Source organism: Nesoenas mayeri, assembly GCF_963082525.1.
Source record: "Nesoenas mayeri genome assembly, chromosome: 11".
NCBI lineage: Eukaryota > Metazoa > Chordata > Aves > Columbiformes > Columbidae > Nesoenas > Nesoenas mayeri.
Window position 1 is genome coordinate 12,903,481 of NC_137563.1, and position 24,982 is coordinate 12,928,462.

The 24,982-nt window shown below is 52.1% G+C and overlaps 1 protein-coding gene across 2 annotated transcripts in view; it reads left to right on the plus strand.

Annotated features, from left to right (window-relative positions):
• Window positions 1–3,633: 3,633 nt before the first annotated feature.
• The window catches only part of FRMD5 (FERM domain containing 5), a gene marked incomplete at both ends in the record, with an annotated part of 81,556 nt that continues 60,207 nt past the window's right edge, over window positions 3,634–24,982 (plus strand). For both annotated transcript variants that reach the window (XM_080351324.1, XM_080351325.1), the window contains one exon: window positions 3,634–3,735. In XM_080351324.1, coding sequence (XP_080207450.1) covers window positions 3,634–3,735 — 102 coding nt within the window. The remainder of the gene's footprint in view (window positions 3,736–24,982) is intronic.

Sequence of the window (24,982 nt, forward strand, 5' to 3'; positions counted from 1 at the left end):
AGAATATACAAGTGTTTATTCCAGTTCAGAGCATGTAAATGTAAGGGAGCTCAGACACATGGTGGGCTGGTTGCAACAGCTGGTGAGCCTTTTTCTAGAAGAGGTGAAAGTCTTTTTTCCAAAACTTTTCACTAACAAAAAAGTAATTAAGGAATAGCAGAGAATTTGGCCTTTGGTTTCTGTCTCAGTGTATAGAAAAGTGAGAGCAGGCGTGAACTGGTGAATCAATGCCTGCTTCATGCTGCAGACAGCCTGGGAGAGCAGAGCACGGCTGGGAATCCAGCTGATTTGGTAGTATAATGACAACACTGACAGTACTGGTGACCATTTAAATTATGAGCAAACCCGGTGAGCTGGGCCATGTTTTGACATCTCATGTGGATGGTGCTGGGCTTGTGTTGGAGCTCAGATGATAAGAACCATTGTTTTTCTATAATTTCAGATTCAGGTACCTGCTGAAAAGCAAAGCAAAGCTGACAGCCTCATTTGCTGGCTCTGGATGAAGAAAATGCAGAAAGTATCTAAACAGAACAGGCTGCAGTGAAACAAGAAATGCCGGTTAAAGCAGAAGTCCATGTTTTGGTCATCTTGAGCACAAGTAGTTATCACTTCCAAACATTAGCATAATTTAAAGAGGAACAGTCACCCTTTAGGGCTGTGCCAAGACAGAGGGCGGCTGCTGGTGAACCAGAGATGTCCATCTGAATACTGGGGACAGGGACATCCCCAGCAGGATGGGGACATCCCTTGGCAGGATGGAGACATCCCCTGGCAGGTTGGTCCCTTCTGTCCTCCAGGGCTTTAAGATGCAATCTCTTAGTGAAATTTAACCTACTGGAAAACAAATTCACCTAGGAATTAATTTTAAAAATACATTTGGAAAGCTGCATTTTGGATTTTTGAGCTCAAATCCGCAAGTAATGGAGAATTCAAATATGGAGTATTTGTAGGATTTGCTGTGTTAATTATTAAAAAGAAAAAAATACATTACTCATCAAAACTGCATTCTTGTCAGTCAAAGCTGGGGAATAGAGTATTTTTATAAGGGCATTTTTCAGCCTTTGATACACTCGTTGGAAACCTTTTCAGGTAGTTTGAGAGATAAGCACCGAGCTGCCCTCAGGTGTCTGGCTGCAGCCATGGCCCTGTTCTGAGGACGAGCCTGAGGCAGCAGAGGGGGATGAGCTTGGCTCCTGCATTGCCTCGGTGAGGGTCTTTAAAAAAGATACATTTTGCTGTCAAAAACTGGAACCTCAGCAAAACCGTTCCCTTGGTGGAGGAACGAAGTTAACAGGCGAGCGCAGCATGGGTGAGAGGCTCCTGACAAAACGGGGCTGCTATGGCATGAATGCTCTCTTCATTAAGCCGCTCAGCTGGCTCAGAAGCTTCTGTTCTTGATGAAAGCAGCACCTGCTAATGCTGAGGATCCCATTCTTCATTAACAGTTCAGCTGGTTCAGAAGGGGAGCTCTGAGGCAGATGAACAATTTATGCAGAGTGGGATACATGACAAAGTAGCAGATACTTTAGTGAATACAAGCATCTTTGTAAAAGTGCCCAGATGGTTCAGGAGCGAGTCCCATTCTTTGTGAAAAGCGCCGTTGTTGTTCCGGGCTCTGCATCACGCCTCCTGACAACGTGCTGGGCACAACCCATGTTCCTGGGGAGCTGCAGGATTCAGTGTCCTGACAGACACCCTACATAGACCAAGGCTCTGGGTTTGCCTTCATTTTTTTCCAGCAGAATAATGTCCTCTCCGAGATGGTGCTCTCTGTCTCACTGCTGCAGCATCACTGCCTACAACATTGCATTGCCTCTCTGTCATTTGCATTAATTGGACGTTTAGATTAATTGCCTATTGGACACTAAGATAACCAAGCCTGGTTCCCTTCTGTGGTCCCTCCATGAGCACAACCGTGGTGGGTAGAGCTGGCACAGCCAGCCTGGCTGGGGAGAGGGAGGTGGGGGCTCAGAAAGACCCATCTCTTGTCACCTCTCATGGGGACAACCCCTGAATTGTCTGGCCCCGAAGAAAAGTGCTGGGGTCCGAGTCCCATCTGACAGAGTGTGGACTGGCCACAGCAAGGATGGGGTGTTGGGGACACAAGAACCTGGAGAGCCCCCGGCACCTTGGAGTGCACATTCTCCTGGCTGTTGGGGCTGGGCAGGGGCTTGCAGTGTCTTGGTGCAGGAGGAGGTGCTGCCCAGCAGCGAGAGAGAGCTGAAGGGCTGGGATCAGGGAGCCTGTGCTGCCTGGGGAAAGGCGAGGAACATGGCTGTGTAAACCGTCTTTCTAGCTGGAAAGGCAGGGAGTGAGCAAAGTTGGAGCAGAGATAACACAGGGACCTGTTAAACAGCTGCGCATTTGGAGTCTAAGGCTGGCGCTGAGGAAGGGAGGCCGGGAGCTGCAGTGCAGCCTGTGTCTGCAGCTGGAGGGGATGCAGATGACTCCCCCGGCAAGGACGAGCTGAGTCAGGAAGGTGCAGCAGGGACAGGGCCTGTGCTGCAGGGGCATAGACCAGAGACAGCTTAGCAGGACCCTCACTGGGGTCTGTTTGCTTCAAGCATTTGTCAGCACGTGTGGAGCCAGGGTGGCGGAGGGAGCAACGCTGAACCCCTCGGGGGCCCTTGCTCTGCGCAGGTATGGCCATGGACAGTGTGACATCCACCCAGGAAATGTCCAGGGCTGGAGGCAGAGATCCTCAGTACTGCCGGCCAGGCTCCCAGCCCTGGTCACTGCTGACACTGCCACCAGGTATTTCACTTCTCCAAAGCAGCACCGACTGCATCTGAGCAGCACTGAGCACTTTTAGAGTCCATTTTGTCTAATAACCAAGGATATTAAAGTTTCCTTTCATAGTGAATGAACACTAAGAGAGAGGCTCATGCCTTGGAAACTGTTTCAGCAGTGGGGCTGGCCCAGCGTCCTGCCCCCAGGGCCGCGGGAGCCAACCCCTCCGTGCAACACCAGCCTACTGACCCCAATCTGCGAGAGCCGGGAGAGGGCTGGTGCTGCGGTAGGGACCTGCAGGCCCCAGGGTCGGGCTTGTTCACCTGCGGTCCCCAGGGACGCAACCTCCTCGTCCCCAGGACGGGAACGGCCGCTCGCACCCCAAGTGCCCGCACAGCCCGGGCTGCCCCACTCCCTGCTCCGCTGCCCCCGGGCCGGGAGTCCTTCGGTGGGCGCCAGGCTGCGGGGAGTGGGGCCAGAGTGCCCGGTGTCCCGGGGAGCCCCCCGGACCCCCCACCGGCGGGGGCAGCGCCGCGCACGCACCGCCCCCCCAACCCCTTCGCGCCCGCGGAGCCCCCTCCCGTGCGGGGCTGCCCGCGGAGGCGGCGGGGCCGCCCCCCCCTGCCGCATTGGTTTGCGGCGGAGCCCGTCACCGCCGCGGCGCCGAGATTGGCCCCCGCAGCCGGCGCCGGGCGCCCCCCCGGCCCTGCCTCCACCCGCCCGCCGAGCGCCGCGGCCCGGGCACGGGCACTGCGCTCCGCTCCGCGCCGCTCGGCCCGCAGCGGGGACAGGGCCGGGCCGGGCGAGGGGCGCGCCCGCCGCACCGCACCGCGCCGGCAGCGGGATGTGAGCGGAGGCTCCGCCAGCAGCGCCCGCCGCTCCGCGCCTCTCCGCCTCGGGAAGATGCTGAGCAGGTGGATGAGTGGCAGCAGCAGGAACCTGGACCGCGAGTACAACTGCACCGTGCGGCTGCTGGACGACAGCGAGTACACCTGCACCATCCAGGTCAGTGTCCCGCGGGGGTGGCACAGCCCCGCGCGGGGGTCGCGCTGCCCCCAGAGCCGCCGCGCTGCCGCCCGGAGCCGGCAGACAAAAGGAGCGGAGCGGCGGGGGCGTCTCGGTCCTGCACTGCCGCCGCGAACAAAGGCAGACCCCCCCGCCCCGTTCCCGCCGCCCGCGGCTTCTCGGCTCTCGGGAGGCGTCCGGAGCGTCGCCGCGGGAAACGGGCCGCGGCTGTCGGCGGTGCGGAGCCTCGGGGCAGAGCCCCCCGCCTGCGAACCCCTCCCCTGCCGCCGAGAGCCCGCAGCCCCCGGAGCGCAGCCGGAGCCGGGCAGGGACAGCCGGGCACGGCCGCCCCGGCGCCGGGGAGAGCCGCGGCCGTGCCCCGCGGAGCCAGGCGGTGCCTCCTCTTTTGGCTGCGGGGCCTCCGGGCATCGCAGGGGGGATTTGGGTACGACGTGAAGTACGGGAGGTGCTGCTGGGCAGGGTGCGCGGGAGATGCTGCCGGGTAGGACTGGGCTCTCCCCAGCCGCCGCCGCCGCATCCCGGGGTGCCCGGTCCGCCTCCCTCGTTAGCGCCCAGCTTTGCCCTAATGAGCGGTTGTTTGGGTTCGCCACAGTCCGGAGCGGCGGGACCGGGTGCGCATCTGCCACTGCCCAGCCCGGCTGCCGGCGGGACCGGGATCTGCAGCCGCCGGTTGCTGCCGGGTCTGCGCGGGGCCGCGGCTCAGCCCGCAGGGACCGCGGGATGTCGTATTGCTAAAAACTAGAAAAAGGCGTTCTCTGGCTCTGCTGCCACTAGTCAGGTACCGGGACCTTGGGACTGGAGGGCTGAGATGAGCATCCCTGGCTCCGACTGCTTTTACTCTTCGTTCGTGTCATCATCATTTCTGCAAGAGAGCTCGCCACGAACTCGTACGCGGTAGCACCGGCGACTCTTCCTGCGGGTATCGCCTGGCTTCAGCCCAGCCCGTGGGCAATGGAAAATTCAGTGCAGAGTTTGGAGTAAAGGTGACTCAACATGTAAATAGCAACAACTCCCACCCTCCAGCCTTCGCTGGGTCTCACCAGTCCTCTCCAGCTCCGAGGAGGAGGGAGCATCTTCTCCTTTACAGGGAGAAACATGCTTTAAATAGTGATGTTAAAGAATGGTTACCTAGGAATGCTGCAGGGTATGGGAGGCACCATCGGTTTTGTTTAAATCGCTTAAAATAGGTAAATACGGTGTTTTGTGCAACAAACGGCTGGAGAATGCTAATGCTGCTCATTCTTTCCTCACCTCCCCCACCTGGATTGTAAAGTGTGACCCAGTAAACAACTATACAGGCAACCTAGTTTGTTTTGCATAAGCAAAACTAATTAGTCTCTCAGAAGTTGTTTTTAATACAAATTCAATGGAAAACTGTAGTTTGGGAGAGAAAGTATGGGGAATGCAGTTTAGAAAAATCTGGATTTTCTGTCCTTAAGATAATTTAACAAGATGTTGTCATTTTGCATGTCTGCCTGTTTAAATTTTTTTTTAAGACAAAATACTACTTGATCATGTATTTCAATGGCTTATTTTATGTACAGCATAGTAACTACTGAACCCTGGTATTTAGTATGCATGACCTAGGGTATAAAGAATTAGCTCATATTACCCTCACAATCAAGGTTACCCCATCTAGATATTTGGTTTTTATTGCTTTCATGCTGCCTTATAAGCCAAGTATTTATAGTCTGTGCAGAATTAAAGCGTGCATAGTAGGAATGCATAATGTCTCGCAAGTGAGAAAAACCGTCACCACACAGGCTGGAAGCGGTGAATGAGTTTTGAAGGTCATTCCCTCACAAGTGCAGATATTTCACGACTTGCCGAGATCCATCGTGTTTACTCACCCAGGCTGTTTCTGCGCCTGTTGTTTCTAATTTATGTACTTCTATTTTTACTTAAATACGGAGAAAGTGTCCAAAGCATAAGTCATAGTTTTCATACGCAGTGCTGTTAATCACAGCGCGCATCTGGAGAGTGAAGCTGCTTGCTGGAAGTTTGTAACATGGATTTTTGCTGCTGTGCCCATGTGTTTACTGCTCCCACGCAGCGTATGGGGACGTGGTGAGTTTTGTGCCCTCCCTAAAGCATGGCCTGTCTGACAGGTCATCTGGCCTCTCCATTGCTGGGGAAAAGACAGAAGCACTTGGAGGCAGAGCTGATTTTAGGAGGTCTTATTTGTGTTTCAGATAATAGCACTGGTTAAATCTGTCAATAAAATTAACCTCTGGCTGTGCCTGATAACAGGTGTTTGAGTAGGGGTACTGCTAGAGAATAACTGAATATTTTGTTTATAAATAAAGCCCTTTTTATTTGATTATCCAAAGTTTACTTTGATAATATTCCCATGTTGAATGAACAGTTAGTTGTCTGAGCTTGGGTAAATCCTTTCTCTCTTTTGTCCTAATTGTCACTGCAAACAGCCCGTCCGAGCAGGCAGAGGAGCCTGGAGAGCTGGTCCGTGGGTTCCCCAAGGGTAGGGGACTTTGGGGACAGAGCTGCTGCAGGCAGGGGCAGCATCAGCAGTGGGTCAGGCAGCTGGGTCGGCACCTCTGTCAGGGGTTTTGGTGCTGGGTTTTTTTTCCTGTATTCCAGTAGTTTGCTGGTGTGGAGAGGACATTGGCCCAGTGTTCATCTCCGCTGGGCTCTGGGGCAGGGTCTGTGTCTGCTGGCGAGCAGAGCAGGGCAGAGCTGTCAGTCTCAGCGCTTGCCAGGGCTCAGGGACTCCCAGCAGCTGCCTCAACGTGAGGATGTTAGGCTTTCTGACTCAGAAAAGCTTGTATTTTAATCATATTACTTATCACAGAGGCACCTTTTAAAGGGGCGTAGGTGGCAGTTTGCAGTGTGGGAACCAGCAAAGGTGAGAACACAGCAATGCCTGTTCCCACTCCGGCCCTTGGCGTTGCGCTGATGCCGGCCCCGGGTCCCAGTGGTGTCCCTGCCCCTGGACGTGTCCCCAAGGAGCTGGTGGAGAGGAGCAGCCATTCCCAAAGGCTTTTTGTTCATCTCTGTGGCCAGGGGCTGGTGTAGCATTTGGTTTAATTTCTACTTCCCACCTTGCGCTCCATGTCTCGCAGAGCCGTGTGCCAGCCTGGCAGCCACGCTCAGAATAAAGCGAGCTTTGAAAACCCAAGCGATGCTCTCACGCTGCGGCTTTGCTGTGACTGAGCTGCTTGTCTGAGGAAATGTTTTAAGTTCTTCACTGTAGTGTCAGTGGTGGTATAAGAGGCTTGAAATAATTAATGATTTGCCATTGCTCGATGCATCAAGCATTTTCCTGAAGAGACAGTGGTGTTTTGTTTCAAACCTCAGTAGTACTATGAGAACGTGGAGACGTGAGAAAATAAATATAAAAATGGGGTTTCTTAGGTTCAGAATGTAAGAAGTTTCTTGTGTGAGACTGGAAATAAATAAAAATGAGATCTTGACTGTATTCTTGGACAAACCCCACGTTTTCCACGTGAAGCACAAAGTTCATTAAGAGACCCGACAGGATCATTAATAACAGGCAGTCAACACGAAGGGGAGCCTCGAGTTTTTGCAGCGCTGGCTACTGTGAAGGTTATTTGTTCGTTATCTTTTTATCTTCTGAGAGTTTCCAATTGCTCTTGCTGGGAAATAGGTTAGCAGAGCGGTGCTGGCGCAGCGGGGCTCTCGGCCGCAGTCCGGGCACAGGTGATGTGTTCTATCTGGAGGATGCTCCCACTGCCGGAGCGCCGGACCTGCCAGGCTCCGTGCTGGGGAGCGGGGGTTGGCTCTGCAGCCCATCCTGCTGCAGCCAGGACAAGCCCATCGGCAAAGCCTCTGGACTGCAGGACCACAGCCCCCCCAGCCCTGCGTTTGGCAGTGCCGAACGCAACACCCGCAGGATTCTGTGGCTGGTTTGCTGCTGACTCCATTCAAAGTAACATTTTTATTTCTAGCATTTAAACGGTATTTGCAACAGAAGCCTCTCGTTGTTGAGCTGTGTCTCAGCAGAGCCGCTCGCTGGCAGGGCAGCATCCTCCGGTCCCTGCGCCAGCATTTACATACCCCCCGGGTCATGGGCTTGGAAACAAAACTGCCCAAAACGCACAGCAAGTTTGAAGTCAAAGCTGAGAGTTTCTTGGGCTTCATCTCCCTTTCCCTTTTATGTTAATTTCCAAAGATATAATTCTAAATACAAAACATCTACTAAACATCCTCTGAAAAACTAGTGACATATTTACTCTTGTTTTAATGAGAGGCAGACACACAAGTTGTTGTGGAGACCCATTGAAAATATTTCTAGTGCTGCTGTTCTTCACCAGCTGAAATGTCAATTTTCTGTTAACTTTCCATACCTGTCTTACAATGTTACCTGCTGTGAAACTGCCAACTATCCCCCTCTTAGGAGCCAGTTTCCTGAAAGAACCGTTTTGGTTATCGCTTTCCTGTGTAAGATGTTGAAGACAAATATAGATATATATGTATACAGACACAGAGTATTACCAATGTAGAAGGATATGTACAACAGCAGCACGAAATAAGACATTTTCTGCCTCTGCCATGTAAAAAGTTAGGTAATGCACAGTAGGAGGTTTTTTTAAGGTGTCTGGAGAATACTGAAAGTGCTTTGAGCAGCCCACTTGTTTTTAATTTTTGACTGACTCTTCAGGAGCTCCAAAGGATGGTGTTTATGGGGAGGATGCCGGTGGCCACATTCAAGCAAAGCCATCTCCTTCTGTGGGAGCTCACCTGATGCTGCGCTTTGCCCTGGATGAGACCAGGAGCACCGACAGCATCTGCGATCCCTCTCGTTGGTTCACCTGTTGGGTCTGTGTTGTAGCTGAAACCTTGCAGGTTGGCTTCTCCTGGAAGCCCTGTCTGAAGATGAGCAAAGACCGTGCGGTGAGCCAGACCCTCGCTGAGTTGCAGCAGTGGGGGGGAAGGTCCTGATGGAGGTGCCACCAGCCCGTGGAAGCTCCTCCACAGCTCACGAGGGGTGGGTGTCCTCTCGGGGTGGGTGTTGCACCATGTGTGAAGGTGGGTTCCTGAGCATGGCTGGGGGCACAGAGAACGGCCACTGCCTGCAAACGTTGGGGGAATTTGGGTGTCAATGACAAGTGGAATCCTTGTTGACTTGGGCAGCAGCCCTTGGCCCCACGTGTTCGAGGATGATGTGTGCTCATCTTCATCTCGCGCTACATGAGGTGGGAGTTGCTAGTGGGAAAAACCAAACCATGTGGTTCCCTCAACACTTTGGCCCTCTGGGGGCCTTGCAGGAATGTCATGTATGCCGTGGCGAGCACAGGTTGTGCAGGAGGATGGTGATCTCACCACGCAGAGCACACCGATGCTCCCACTGCCACGGAGCCGTCCCTCTGTCCTGCACGGGATACTGTCCCTCAGGTGGGGGTGGTTTAGAGATCAAACCCTCTGAAATCACTGCACTCCTGGTTTCCAAGCAGCAGAGGACGCGTGGCACTGCTGTCACTTGTTAGAAATGACAGTGTGGTACTGGAGAAGGCTGGGAACGAGCAGGGATTTCCTATGGGAGGACAAGGGCAGTATTTTATTTGCTATCAATTTTATCAAGAATAGACAACACCCTCTTAGCACAGGGATCAGATGTTGGTGCTGCTGCAGAGAGAACTGGACAGCGCTTCTGTCATCAGCCGCTTGTTTGTGGTCAAAACCACCAAATATTGTTTGGTTACAGAAAGCTTTGGAGTTGCTTCTGCAAATAAGAAGGTTTCAGGTCAAATTCTTTTATTTGACATTTTTCCAGAGTAAATTATCACAGCGGTATGAGAGCAATTTCATATTGATGATCTGGAACTGCCTGCAAAGCTGATGAGTCCACAGCGAGTGTCTGCAGGGCCGGCGGCTCTTGCTCAGCAGGAGGGAGCCGGGAGCAGGTTCTGGTGCAGCCCCAGCACAGCTACCGTGCGCGTGGGACGGGGTTTGTCCTGCCAGCGCTGGGGCGATGATTTGGAAGGATGGAGCTAAATCCATGGCAGGATTTGTGGTTAGTTATTTTTGGTTGTTTTTCCTACCAGCCTCTTACAAGCTTCAGAATACAGGAAAATGTATCCTAATTTGTTTCTTCGTCAGCCACCTCTTGTGGGTTACCCCCCTGTGTTCACAACGGAGTTCTGGCTGCTGTGGCCGTAACAAACACACGGGGGTTTGTGTGCGCGTGAAATCGCTGCCCATAAACATCCCCAGGCAGGTGCCTACCTGACCATCTCAAATCAAAAGGTATTTTTAAGCTTCAAATTCTGCCTGTCTCCCCCTGCTGTCACCACCTGCCTCCTATTCAAACAAGCCTGTCTTTTGTTTGTTATATTCTGGGACATCGGCACAAGGAGTTCTTGCAGCTGAAAGTAGCTATTAACTATCCATGATGGTGTTTTCATCCCATGACAGATCAGTGACTGCTGCCCGTTGCATTCCGAAACAGGGGGAAGGGTGTGGGGTCTGAAGCTGCTGCAGCCCCGTCCCCCGGGCACACGGCTGGTGCTGGGGACAGGACAGTCACATCCAGTCTCTCTGTCCGCTCTCTCTGTGGCACAGATTTTGACGATCTGGTTTTCCAGGAATTTACTGGGTGAGATGTACTGGGATATGACTGTTCCTAAGGGACCTGTGGGATTTGGGGTTGAACAGGCAGTTTTCCTACGTGTGGTGCAGATGTTGTCACGTCTGTTGTGTAATTATGGCCAAGACTGAGCTTCGTATCTGCAAAAAATTCCTGGTGCTCAGAGTCTGATTCTTTTCTGCAAAGGGCCAGTGCAGAGGGAAGTTGTTTGAACCGGGCTTCCGACTGCCAGTGGGGAAGCTCTTTTTTCTAATCAAAAATAGGAATTTTGTGACTGCCAGTGGACCAAACTGGCATGGCCCTGGAGAGCAGCTGGGCGCTTTGTTCCTCCTGCATCGTCATTTTTAAAGATGCAGACTGTTCTTTGCCCTTAATTACACTTTGGCAATTACTGCCCATGTAGATTAGCTTCACTGGTCACCATTGTCTTCATTTGCAAAAGTGACTTGGCAGCTGAAATGTCACGAGGAAAGCAGTTTATTCTGCACACACACAAAATGCGAGATGCCATCGTGCCTCCTTTGGCTGCAGGGGACAGCAAGGGGAAAATACAGGAAAATCTTATTTTCCTCACTAAAGTCAGCAGCTGTCTCTCCAGATACACTTCAGGAGCTGCATTCTGAGCAAGATGGTGCCATTTTTACATAAGCAGTTTGTGGAGCAGAGTGGTGGTTTAAGCCATGGGATCTTCTAGCTGCTCCAAGGATCAACTTTGTCCTTTCATTAGTGACTGTCCCCAGTTTTCCTTGTGGAAACTGGGGGATCTGTTCTCAAATTGTTCAGTCTTTGGTCCTGATCAGGAAAGGTGACATAAAAGGAAAGGGCTCTTCTGTAGACAAGGGAACAGACTGGAGAACCTGTCCGGGTTAGTAGAACTCACCTCACATTGTGCAAATGCCAAGGCTGGGGAATCCCTCCCAAAGAGGTGTGAGTATTGCGGGGCTCAGAGCCAGGGGACAGCTGTGACCTAATAATCTTAGCATAATAATTTTAACATGTTTTCTTCAGATTTTTGAGCGGGGAGCATCGCTCCGCCCCTGGCCAGGCTGTGGTCCCACCGGAGCTGGGCGCACACTGAGACCCATTTTCTTTCCCCAGGAGAGTCAGTTTTCTGCCTTGAGCATCTCAGTGGAAATTCAAGGTTTGCACATATTTTAATCTTTCCTATCTGGCAGTAAAGAATATAAGCACTGGACTCCTGAGCATGGAGAAAAATCTTAGGCTGGTTTGGGATGCTGCGGGGAGGAGTGAAATAAGGTGGGTCACGACTTGCCAGGTACTGCCAGACAGACAAGGCATTTTTGTTAATGATAATTAACAAAAGCTTTGGGATATTGTGCTTTGTGAGGCCAGAGAGACCTCAGTGAGTTAATGCTGGATGTCAAATTTTGATCAATGCTGTAGCTGGAAATAGAATATTTTGGCTGCACAATGTCTGTTACCAAAGACTTAAATTATAGTAGCATATCTGTCGTATTGATGAGGTTTTTCTGTTTTTTAGAGGGTTTAGAGCAGGGCTGTTTCAGGTTGTATTGGCTTTTAGCTTGGCACATAAGCTGGAATCCCAAAGGAAAAATCCATTTAGCTGCCAATAGGAAATTTTTGTTTAATAAAAAAATTACAAAAATGGATTAAACCATTCTGGAGCCAGAGTCTTTAGGAATATATAGATGAGGTAGTTTATAGCCATTGTAACTATATGTTATCTATATACTGAACTTATAGAATGGACAGTATATTGGAACTGCAAAAAACCTAGCCAGAATCCAATATAGTTATGTTTGAAAAATAGATAAGAAACATGCTGAGCAGGTACTTTTCATGAATCGATTTAATTCTCATTAGCGTTGCACTATATAGCATGCTGACTAATATTTCTGGCTGGCGAACAAGAACGGTTTTCCAAAGGAAATGTGAAATGAGAACAGAATGTCTTTGGGGTCTGGGCCCCGGGAGCTCTGGGCAATTGGAGGGGGAGAAGCTGTGAGGGTGGGGGGAAGGCAGGGGAGAAGGCTGGGTTGGAGGTCATGGTGACAGGGTGTGGGCAGTGGGGCTGTGACAGATGGTGGGATGTCCCCGCCATGTGCTCCGTGTCCCCTGTGCCACTGGCTCTGCCAGTTGAGCCGACGGCTCCTGCCCTGCGCTGGCACCATCCCACATCCCTCTGGAGGGGACTCTTGGACCGCGGTCCTGCCAGAATCTCCGTGTTCCTGGGCTGCTCCTCAATATTAAGGTTCATCTCCTGATGCAGAATGGACTCTTCTGTCTTCTGGTCCAGCTCTGTGTTACTTCTGTCCATCCTTTCTTCCACTTGCATTATTACATGTGTGTTTACAGTTTTGCATCATTCTCATTTGCATGTTGATATAAAAATCCCAAACCTGCAGGGAATGATTACCCAGCCTGTCACCCCTTCTTGGGGTGGCAACTCCTTAAGCCAATGGTGGGTCTTTAACCAGTTGTGAGTTCTGCTTTCTCATGAGGGGTTTCTCCATCTGGGGCTGTGGGATACAGCGCTGGGTCGTGGAGCAGTGGCCGTGGGGCGGATGAGCGGTGCGGCAGCTGCCGTTCTGCCTTGCTCATATGGCCCCTTCGCAGGGCTCTGATTTAGTTGGGTACCGTGTCCCTCAGCTTAACATCTGGTCTAGACATAAATAAGGTGCTAATATAAAATAATTCCCAACACAGCGTGCTTTGAGCAATGATGACAGTGACTTCTCTCTGCCCTTATGGGATGCTTCCCACTGTCAGCGCTGCTACATCGGCCCCTTGGCAAAGTCCCCGAGAATTAAATGAAGATGCAGCCAACGGCTTGGAGGAAAGAAATGAGGTTGAGGCTTTTCTTAGTAACCCCTGTGCCACTGAGGGGAGAGCATGCTTGTTTCTGTAGGGCTTTTTAATTAACATGTGGCATTTTGTTACAAGGATGTCATAGAGTGTAATGGGGAATGATGTCTGAGGCATTTTAGGCTGGTTTGGTTTTTAGTTTCTGTGGGTGGTGTGTAATTCTCAGTCAGCTCTGCTGGGCTTTTCTGAAGCGACGTGGCTTTTGGACGTGGTTAATCTTCATGTCCGTGAGCCGATGATGATGATCCGTGTCATGTTCTGCCAGTGTCCTGGGGCTGCCAAAGGGAAAAATGTGCTGGGGGAGCAGCTGTGCAACCCCTGCCCCCTGGGTGCCCCATGGGTGCTGCTCTGGGACACCCACAGCTCCTCCCTGCACCATGACCTCACTTGGTTGCAAAACTGGGCTAACAGCTCATCCTTATTCCACCAGAGTTTCTGTGAGGACACGTTCGTGAGAGACGGGTACGAGGAGAGCACGAGGAGGGACATGAGGTTTGCCTGGAATGATGCTTGGGTTCCTGGACTGACCAGGGCTGGTGCCATGGGCAGCAAGGAGAATTTCACTGCTCAGGGTTGACGTTGCTTTTGCAGTGAGAATAATTTCACTGTACAGGGTTGGTACTGCTTTGCACTGAGGGTAATTTCACTGTACAGAGTTGGTACTGCTTTGCACTGAGGGTAATTTCACTACTCAGGGCTGATGTGGCTGTTACAGTGAGGATGATTTCACTGCTCAGGGCTGATGTGATGTTGCTTCGCAGTGCAGGGTTGCAAGTGAAGGAGAAGCAGAGCAGCCTGTAGCAGAGCTCTTTCTGCTTCTCGCAGCACAGAGCACATCCCAACCCTTCGTGTCTGGCACTGGGTGAGGATGCTGAAGGCGTCGGTGCCCGTCACGCCCACCCGCTGCCCCCCAGCCCTGTGCAGGGTGCAGGACCTGGGTGCAGCTCCAGCAGCCGGGACTGAGCAGCGAGTGCCAGTGCTGGGTCGCAGCTCCTCCACAACCAACCTGAGACCTGCAGCCGCCAGAAACATGGTTCTGAGCCTGAAACATAACTGCTGTGTTTGTGAGGAGGAGACGATCCATTCTTGGGTAGAAAGAAGTACAAAGCCCAGCAGCAGTGAGCAGGTCCCTGTAGAGGGTTGCTGCGAAGGGGACGGCAGTGCCAAAGCAGTGCTGGCATCCGTGACAGCGCAGGGATGAGCGGAGGGACGGCTGTGACCTGGAGCAGGGCTTGTCCCCAGGGAACCTCACCGTGAGAAGGCTCGTCACGGCTGAGCTGCAACTCAATTATGGTTCCTGTGTCGCAGGATGTGAGTTTTGCCAGGGGAGTGCATTAGTAACGGAGAGCGTGAGCAATTAAACCTCCTGCACTCAGGACAGAAATTTCCAAATCCTTCTGGCTCTCCCTTCACCCCCTGGAAGCGAGCAGGGGGAAGATGTATTCTCTGAGACTAATCGGCCGTGTTAGGGTTTCCTGAGGTGTGGGAGGGCTTGGTGCCCCACGCTTGGGGCCAGCTGCCCGCATCCTGCACCCCAGCAGACCCGGTGCCCGTCCCAGGCACAGGTGACTGGGAGAAGCAATGCTGGGAGCTGGCAGCTCCAGGATGGATGTGAATGTTGTACCCAGGTCTAGAAAATGGGCAGATCTTCCCAGTGCTTGGGTGCAGCAGGCAAAAAGCTTCCCCAAGTGTCGGGTGCTGGTGTTTGCTTCCCAGACCCAGCACCAGTGCTGGACCTTCACTGGAAAGATGGGCTGTTCTTCCAACCAACCCTCTGAACTCAAGATTCCCCATTCCCTCTATTTGTCTGTCTGCTCATCCCTCCGCCCTGGGGACAAGTGCCATCTCCAGCAGGCATGGAGCTGGGCTGCAGTCTTACACTTTTGTGCGGTTCCCATGAGACAAGGATAAGAGTAAAAAGCAGCTCGGAACGGCATCCCTGTTGGCTTCTGCATGGAACTTGGGAAACTGTAAATCAGCCTGAAAGGAGTGACTGCTCCGTGACCCCCACACACACTGCCCAATTGTTGTACTTTCCTTTGTTCCATGGGTCTCTGTGGAGAGAGAAAAAGTCAACATGGGGCTGGGAATTGCCATGGGAACATCACCTGGGAGATGCCCTTGTCCCCACTGCCCCGCTGCTGGACATCACGATGGAACTTCACGTCCAGCGCCTGGAAGTGACAATGAGGAACCGTAACCTGGTGTCAATCCAGATCCAGCCCTGTCCCAGCTGCTGGGCGGTGGGAGCCCCTCCATGGGGCTCCCCGGATCTGTGACAACGTGGCCCTCGGCATCGAGTGGATCTTCGGCACCATGGGTGGAGGGAGGAGGGCGCTGAGCTCCTCCATGGACCCCACCCAGATGGATGCCCTGGGATGCCCACATCTAATACAGGGGATTAGGACCACTGGTGGATACGTTCTCATCTCTCCTCCTTATTCCCTGTTTATTTCATGTGCAAAACCTACAGATTCACCTGAGTGAGACACTTAGTTCATGGAAACCAAAGTGTGGAGCTGCTGCCTGTGTCTGGGCAGCATCCCTGCCTGTGGCCAGGGGCTCCCAGGGGCCAAGGGCTCTGCTACTCTGGGAGTTGGGTGCTGCCTGTTGTAGGAAAGCACTGAAGTTACACACAGACTCTGATGAACCTTGTCCCATGAGCTTCTGGAAAACGTCACCTGGGTTTAAAGCACCATTTAGGCAAATAAGATGTGCTGAAATTGCATTTCTTTAATTAATGCAGTCAGAATAACCGGTGCCACAGATACACCTCTCCTGACATTAGTTGTCACTTGAAACTTCCCTGTCCTGCCATGTCTGGCTTTTTAAAATGCTGTCAGCAGTTCTGTGAGTCTGTGAACCCTGCGGTGCTGGAGGCTGCGCTGTCTGTCCCAGGGCTGGGGGCTGAAAGACTCGCAGGGGGATGGGAGAGTCACCCTGGGGGGCATCTGGCTGTGCTCAGCTTGTCCCTTGCAGGATGGGTCACAGGGAGCAGCAGGAGCACATCTGGTGTTGATGCACAGGGTGAGCATCTCAGGGCAGCACCACAGTGCCGTTGTTGAGGAGACGGATCCAGCTTGTGTTACAATAACAAATGAAGCAGGCAGAAGTAAACATAGGAGGAAGTTAATAGATAAGCCCCTTTCCACTTACTTTTGGAATCACCTAACAGCTCTAAGCTGATGACTGTCTTGGTGCTGGGGGCAGCTTCATGATGTGACGCTTTGCTCCGCCATCTCGCCAAGCTGGACTGTGCTGGTGGTGGGCACAGGGCTGATGGGCAGGGGAACACATCAGGTATCACCTGTGTACTGCACCGTGAGCCGTTCTGAAGGACCCGGGGCACCTATTTGGAATTACGGCCACCTGTCAGTTATTATTAGTTGTTTTTATGAAGTTTTTCATGCCTGCCTTGCTGAAACGGTCTCCTGCTCCATCTTGCGCGCTGCGGTTCTGCAGGCAGCAGAAGCAGCTGCCAGTGCTGCTTCTTCCTTTTCTTTATGGTTTTATAACAGTATCCACACTTGGATGTTTTGTGTGCTGCAATAATAAAATGCATATTTGAATGGTTCTCTTGGATCTGTTAAATTAGGGAGGGGGAAGGGCAGTTCATGACTGCCCTGGTGCATCCAAGGGCTGAAGGGGAGTGGCGCTGTTTGCGATGTTCCCTTGTTTTGCAGTGCTGCACGTAACGATTGCATCTTTCTTACTACCTCCCAGCTGGCTCCCCACGTGCCCAAGCAGGTACCCCTGTGCCAGCCAAGGTCATTCTTTGCTTGGAGGCACCAAGGTGCTTTTCTCTGGGTGCGCAGATCCTGGTGACGCTGCCAGATATTGTGGGGAGGCGGCTGCACATGTGTTATCCAAGGACTGATGAGTTCAATGCTGCCTGATTTCTGTTCAGAGTTTGCTGGGCACTGGCTCTGGTGGCATTCTAGGTGTTGGTGTTGTTGGCTGGTTTACATACCAGCGGCTACAATCTTTATTTTGTTTTTTAGCATTCTGGAGAGGGTCCAGTTCTCTTTGGGCAGTCTGTTATGCACACAGACCTCAGCAGGACGGGCTGTGCCAGCTGTGCTGCATGGCAAGGCTTGTTTTGCCAAAACCAGATGTCCCTCTAGTCATACCTGGGTCAAAGCTGCTGGGCAGGGGTGAGTGAACGTACGTTCCTTAACCTGGCAGCAGGGTGGGACCAAACTGCCACCTCTGCAGGACCTGAGTGAGGGGGCCACAGGGACTGAGGCTCTGTGCTTGTCGGAATATGGGATTTGCAAAGAATTTCTCTTCAACGTGATCCAGAATCAACTCAAATTGTTCCTGGTGGCCATAAGAGCTTCTCTGCAAATGGTAGGATGATTTGAGATCTGTGACAGCTTCCTGGGCAAATGTGTGCTGCCGCAGCCTGGGCTATGCTGTCAATGCTGCTGGCGGAGCTGGACACTTCCCTTTCCCAGTGTTTTCTCCATGGCCAGGCAAAGGAAATATGGTGCCATTTTGCTGTTGTATTCTTCCAAGTGAGCGAGCTGGCACGAAATAACACATACAGAGCAAGCATGAAAAGGGTGGGTGCTTATGGCTTGCCATCTTTTAGGTGTGTTTGGGAAAACAAAATAATTTGATGCACTACAGAAGCCCAAAGAGACTGTTTTGAATGCACTTGATTCTTCTGTAAGTGCTACAATTATCCTGGCTTTTATTTAAAGTGTCAGTTAGACATGGTGGTAGAACTGGGTTGAAAATACAATTCTTTTGCCTGGATGGCATTGGCTGCCGAGGGGAGGGCTGAGAGGGCCAGCGGAGCAACAGATTCTCTCAAGCCCGTAAATTATTTATGGTGGTGTAATCTGTACACATTTTAAGCATATCTGACATCATCCTACGCTTCTCTTGTATCTGTCATTGCTTATGGAGAGACTCCAGAGAGCATCACTGCACAGCTGGTAGGAGGTAGCTGCAGGTAGCCATGCACTGCATGGATATTTTTATAGCTGAGATTTAGAACGGAGCCATAAAGTCTGTTCCTAGAGAGCTCTTTATAGTGCAAGGAGGGGCTTTGCACAGCACTGGCAAAGGTGGCTGCTCGTGCAGTGGATGGGGTTGGGATGTGGGAACGTGCCAGTGCTGCTTGGTAAGGAGGGGTTTGGCTGGGGGCTCATCCCCTCCATGCACGCCCAGCTGCCCGGGGGATGTGAAGCAGCTTAGGAAGATGTGTCAGACATTTCATCAATGACTCAGAGTCACCCCGTTGTTCGCTGCATTCCCAAAGCACCATCCCCTGCGCAGGGGTGCTGGGGGACCTGTCACTGCTTAGCACGGGGGCTGGCAGCGTTTGGGGAGGCTGGGCAGCTGTTCACATGCACTGGGGCGAACAACAGGGAATTCTCACTGAGGTCTGGGGTGGTTGGCTGCTCCCAGCCAGGGACGCCACTGTTCACATGCGTGTTGACCTTTTCTTTTATCTTTTCTCCCTTGGAGGCTGAAATTTCCCAGTGTGTCACCTCCTGAGCTTTCTGTTGACCCAGCAATGTCTCAGCCCACCAGTGGTTGTCCGTGGTGAGTGGGTGCTGCTGCCTGTGGGGCTGAGGGCATAGCGAGGGGCTTCTGTGCTCCTGATGGTCTCCATAGGAATGGGGCACTGGGGTCTCTGCTTTTTTGGGGAAAACTATTCCCATGGCTCCTGCCCAGGCAACCTCATCCACCCCATTGAGGGCTGCGGTGGGGTGGCCACCATGACTTCATGTTGAGCTCCTGTGTGCATCACCGAGCTGCAGGGTGACATCTTGGCACTCATCATCAGGACGACGTCTGTAAAGGGCAATAAAGGGCATGATATTCCAAAGGGTCTCAGACACCAGGTGGCAATTCCAGACACCTGAGCAGCGTCTTTGGGATATTTGTCGTTTTGAGTGTTGAGTCAAGCATCTTCCTTTCCTTGGGACCCTGCCCCAGGGCTGCTGGTGGTGCCACCTGCTCTGGAGGGACAGGAGCTTATTTTCCAGCCAAAGGAAGAGTCTGTTTAAAGAAGCCAGTTGTCTTACTGCTTGAGGGATAATTCTTGTCAATCTGCCACTTTTTACTCTGATGTGCTAAAAATAGCGCATTATTTCCAGGCAGTAATTGCACATCCTGTAGTTGTAATGAGCTCTTAAGGTAATTACCTTTTGGTGGGGAAGAGCTGAAGAGAGGGTGTGCTTGGCTGACAAAGAGGCTTTGCGATGAGCCTGGCGGGTTCTGAGCTCATGTTCAAGGGCAGATGTCCCACTATGGGGGTGATGCATCTGCGGAGCAACAGGGACATCGGCACATCGGCCCGTCCCAAATTTCTCCATGGGTTTGGGGGAACAAGACTTCTGGCACATACCACCCACCCTGTGCCACTTTTTGGGGAGATCCTGGAATGAGCAGGAGCGTCGTTGCCATGCTTGTCATCAGGGATACAGGAAAGATGAATGTCACCTGGGGAGGTGGCAGGAATCTGCTTCCCATCTAGAAAATAATGTTTTAACGTATTTGATATCTTCAAACCAGTATTTAAATGTGCTTCTCCATAGCTAGGGGTTATCTGAACAGGAATTAGGATATAGATTGGTAAAGTGCGACATGCCAGCTGCTCTGTCAAGCTTTGCCCTACAAGAGGTCACCCTGGAGCCACCACTGCCCCATGCACCCTCTGGAGCCTATCACCCTGTCAGCTCCCATGCCAAGGGATGGACCCACCTTCCGCTGCGCTCCCTTTGCTGTCCCTGGTTCAAGAAATAATCTGTTGTAGTCCTGCTTTGCCTCCCAGCTTTGTAAATCACTTTACTGTGTTGTAGAGTATCTAGCGCTTGCATGAAATAGGTAAATTACATCTACCGCTGTTACCTCTTTATAACTAATTTGATAACAGATTACGAATATAAGCCATTTTGAACAGTTTTGCCTGAATCAATTTTCCTTTTGTAAGGCAGAGGTGCTGATCTTACAGTACAATGAGTTTCCCCATCTTGTGTAATCCTGTGGCTTTTCTTTATCGCAGTCTCCAGTGCATTTCCACAATTACAGCCAGATCTATGTATCTGCAGTTTTGTTCCCGCATGGCCATGCTGGGATAGAACCTCTCCAGGTTTCTACAGCTGCCCCATGTCTGTGAGCACCTTCCTACAAGGGGAAAAGCTCGTAAAGCCATAACTCGTGTTTTATGGAGACGGGATTCCTTTATATTTCTGTTTTTTTAAAGCGTGGCCATAGCCAGTGAAGTGCTCCCGTACACCCACCCCCTCCTGCCGGCACCACTGTGGTGGGTACCTGCGAGTTACTGATTCCTGTGGGACATCAAGAATCTGGGCAGGAGGGGATGGGGGAACATGCTCCTTTGCACGGCACCATGTGCTCTGCTTGTGGGCTCTGCCCTGGGCTGACGCGAGCGATGGGATTCTGAACTCCTGGACGGTCAGTGTTGTGCATTACTTTGCACAACCTTTTTAAAAATAAAGGCCCTTATTAGAAATCAGGCTTAATAGCCACATCACAACCGTTTTTCTTCAGGCAGAAGCTGTTGGAGAGGATGGAGCGCGGTTTGCTTGACGTGCCTTTGCAGCTCTGAGGACAAAACCAGGCTGCTGATGCAATTCCCACAGAGGGGACAAGGTTCCCAGCCCCTCCCTCACTGCGTCTGCAGCAGCTCCTGGTGCTGTGGACAGAGCGATGGATGCTGTTGGATGGACCGATGGATGCTGTTGAATGGACTGATGGCCACTGCCGGATGGACTGTGGCTGTGCTGGCAAGCAGAGCAGTGGTGCCAAGGGTGCTGTATGAGGCTCTCCGGGCGGGAGGCTGGGACGTGGCCGGACGTCTTTGCCCGGCTCTGTCTGCGGTGCCGTCCTGGCACTGCTGCGGCTGCTAATGGGAGGCGGCGTGCGGAGCAGGGGCTGCCGTGGGTGTACGAGCAGCGCCAGTGCCTTTGTGCAATTACAGCAACTCCTTTGCAATATAAATATCATTGCTTTAATAAAACCTGAGTGATCTGTGCTTGCCGATAACTACAGCATGGTATCAACATAAGCAAAGCATTAAGTTCACAATAATTGCAGTGCTCGCTGTTAGAAGGATGTGGCAGTGGTGCATACATGCTTCAGAGTGTGGGGTTACAGGCCACGCCATGAAATTTTTATCTTTTAATTGGCTAATGCCATGTTTCATCACCTTGGCTGGTGCAGGATGTTTGCTGTAATTAATACTAATGAACATGTCTACTGGAGGATGCAGTGGAAGCTCTCCATGCTGTTCCATTTTCTGCCTTTATTACCATTTTGATTTAGAACAGACCATGAAAAGCACAACCTGCCTGTTTCTGTGCTGTGGAAAGGTGACAGGCCAAGGGTGCTGGTGACACTCCAGGGCTCATTGTCCCTGTTCAGGGCTGGGGGAGCTGCTGGGAAGCTGCCTCCTGCCCCTCGGCATTTTGCTCTGTGTGCTCGATGTGCTGAGCGCTGCTGGGAGCAGAGAGGTACCCGGAGCTCTGGATGCTGCACCTCAGTCCCTGCTGTGCCCCATGTGCTCCCCAGGATCGTGTCCCTCCCTGTCTTCCCATCACCAGTGCCCCTGCTTCTGTGCCAGCCCCTCTGTGGGGGTCAGGAGGTGACACTGCTCTGGGCCGTGTCGTGTTCCCATGCTGGGCACCTTCTTCATGCTGCTGGGGCAGACACTGTGATGTTATCGGGCTCTTTGAGGGCAAAACGCTGCTGGTCGTGTGAGGTTTGGGAAGCAGAGCAGCAGAGTTGGTCAGATGATGGCAGTTCCATACTGGTGGTGATTCAAATGTGATCTATATGATGTTGCAAAACCAAGCTGAATGTTACAAAGCAGCTGAGAATGGATAAGATTATTTTTATTATCTTGTTTTTTTTTTTTTACACTTCTGCTCTAATTTTGTAGTAAAATGCTTGAGCCTTGGCCTGAGGGGAGCAAACTGTCCTGCCTAGGGATGGGAAAGTCTTTGAGCATCTGGCAGGCACATGGCAAGCTGTTTTTATGAGAGCAGCATTATACAGGATGGGCTACTATACCTCTGAGTGAGCACTTGCCATTGGCTTGAGCTGGTGTGCACGGGAGGTGAATGGTGCTGTCCAAGCACCGAGGGCTGATTTAAGGGCTCTCATTGCTGGCTGGATACCTACCATGCTGGCAGAAAGATCCTCTTTGGCAGTAACTGACCGATGAGTTTTTGCCTCAGACTGGGTTGGAAGAATGTGGTGAGAATATTTATGTTTGTAACAAAGATACTCGCTCTTCCTGCACGTCCCATGATCAGTCTCTGCAGCCCCGCTCTCTCCAGGCTGCTCCCATCCCCTGAGTGTCCCCAGCTTGTGTGGGCAATGCCTGCATCCCTCTGTCCTGCATCCCTGTGTGCCTATATCCTGTGTCCCTGCACTCCTGCCGGCATGGGCTGGCAGCTCCCAGTCTGCCCTTCATCCCAAGCTGGGAGCACTGGCAGGGACAGGTGACAGATCCTTTCCTTGGTGGGCTCCCCTGTTCTCCACCACCTTTTGTTTGCATTTACCATCTCCGTGTGCACCCACGAATGCTGCGAAAGTCGTGGTTTTGTCTGTGACTGTCTGAGCAAAGATGCCACTGGCCATGCTAAAGGAGTCTGTCTGGGCAGCCTGCTGAAACCTGGGGTGTTTCTGAAGGTACTTTAGATATGTGCATCTTCACAGGGGCCTTCAATTAAATCTCTGACAGTCCAGAGCCTTTATTTCCTTTGCTAAATTCCGGGAACTTCGAGTGATAGATAGGGAGCAGAGGATCTCAGAGATAGCGAGTGGTTTGAAAATGTGTTTCTGTATCAGGCCTGATACGAGGACTTGCTTGCAGCAAAAGGCGCTGCCTTGATTGCAAGGGGAGATCACAATTCTTATAACTGCCAGGCAAAGCTTGCCCATCTCTCTCTCTCTCCCCCCACGTATTTCTGACACACGATCAGCACTGACCGTGCAGCTGCCTTAATTTTTTAGCATCTCAGAATGACAGGATTGTACTCCTCTATCTATTTACCCGTCTATTTCTGCAGAGTAAGGACCTAATTGAGCGAATAATGTACAAGCTGACAGCTCTGAAAAGCCATTGCGCAGCACTTTATGTTTTGGGGAAAGCTTTTTATTCTGAGCCGTTTGTGGTGTGCCCACACAGGGCGTATGGTCACTGATAGGTGGCCCCAGTCCCTGCTCGGTCACACATCCTGCCAGGGACCCAATCCCTGGGGGTCTCCGGTGCCTGATGGGGGTGGTTACTGCCCCAGGTTTGTACTGAGGGGACAGGATCCTGGAGAAGGTCTGCTGTGGCCCCCGGAGTTGCAGCATCAATCCTGGGCACGTTCAGACCAAGCCCAGGACACATCCCTGCTGCAAACGCCCCTGTTGCCCTTGGAAAGAGGAGATGGGACACGGGAGCTCGGGGTGTCAGAGCGGTTCCTCCGTGGGATCTCGGTTCAGTGCTGGTGCCTTGGAGCTCAGGTGGCCTCTCAGCTCCAGGGAGATGCTGAGCAAGGCAGCACCCGCTTCCCAATGTGAGCAAAGCCCAGTCCGCAGCAAACCATTGGAAACCCACTTTTGCCAAGTGCTGAGCCCAGAGATGTGGTTCCTCTTGTCATGCGGTTTAGTTGTCGCTGTGCAAACATCAGCTCTTGCAGCTGGAAAAATGAAATCTCCAACCAGAAACCCCCTGTGTAGCTCAGTGAAATCTGATTGCTTTGTCTAACCAGGCAAGTGACTGACACAATTTGGAAAGTCCTTGAGAGTTTTTAAAGGTCAGTGATGTCCAATATATAACCAGCCCAGCCTGAGTCACGCGTGCTAAGCCAACCTTCGCTGAAGTCGCAAGATGGTCTGTTTGGGTTCTGCTTCTCCATGCAAAACAACGGCTGAGAACAGATCCGTATCCTCAAGGCATGACCGAAGCGATGTCTCTGCTCCCTGAGGCTACAGGGAAGATCTGGGCAGAGGGGACTTGTGATGAAATCCCCAGAGGACTTCGCACAGAATTCTGAGAACACACTGTGTACTGCGCAGGGGTTCTGGGCCACTTCAGTGGGCGCCGGGTGGTGGAGGGGACAGCACTTCCCGCAGAGGTCCACATCCAGGCGGGTTTGAATGTCTCCAGAGAAGGAGACTCCACACCCGCTCTGGGCAGCCTGGTCCAGGCTCTGGCACCTCACAGCAAAGAAGTTTCTCCTCATGTTCAGATGGGACCTCCTGTATTTCAGTCTGTGCCTGTTGCCCCTCACCCTGGCACTGGGCACCACTGAACAGAGTCTGGTCCATCCTTTGACACCCACCCTGAGATATTGATCCCGTTGATCAGATCCCTCTCAGCTTCTCTTCTCCAGCTCAACAGCCCCAGCTCTCTCAGTCTCTTCTTGTCAGGAAGATGCTCCAGACCCCTCAGCATCCCTGTGTCCCTCTGCTGGGCTCTGTCCAGTAATTCATTGCTGTGGGACAGAAACCGCCCAGATTTGGGACTCTCACACAAGGCGTGCACAGTACCCAAGCTGGGCCTGCTCAGCAAAGGCTGAGGACCACATACAGCATTTTTAAGGGCTGTGCTTGCTCCGATGCACAGATAATACAAAAATCACTTCCGTCTCTCCATCTACTGCCAACACGTGTTTTGTGTTTATTTGTGCTGTATTGTCACGGTTGTGTTGTGAGAAAGCACAGCTCGTCTCAGTCAGCGGAGTCGGGCTACCGGTGCTCTCTGTGCGACATCTGTTCTCCTGCTAATGAATTAGGGACCCTAGTGTCCCCATGGCTCTTAACTTTTCTCCCATCACT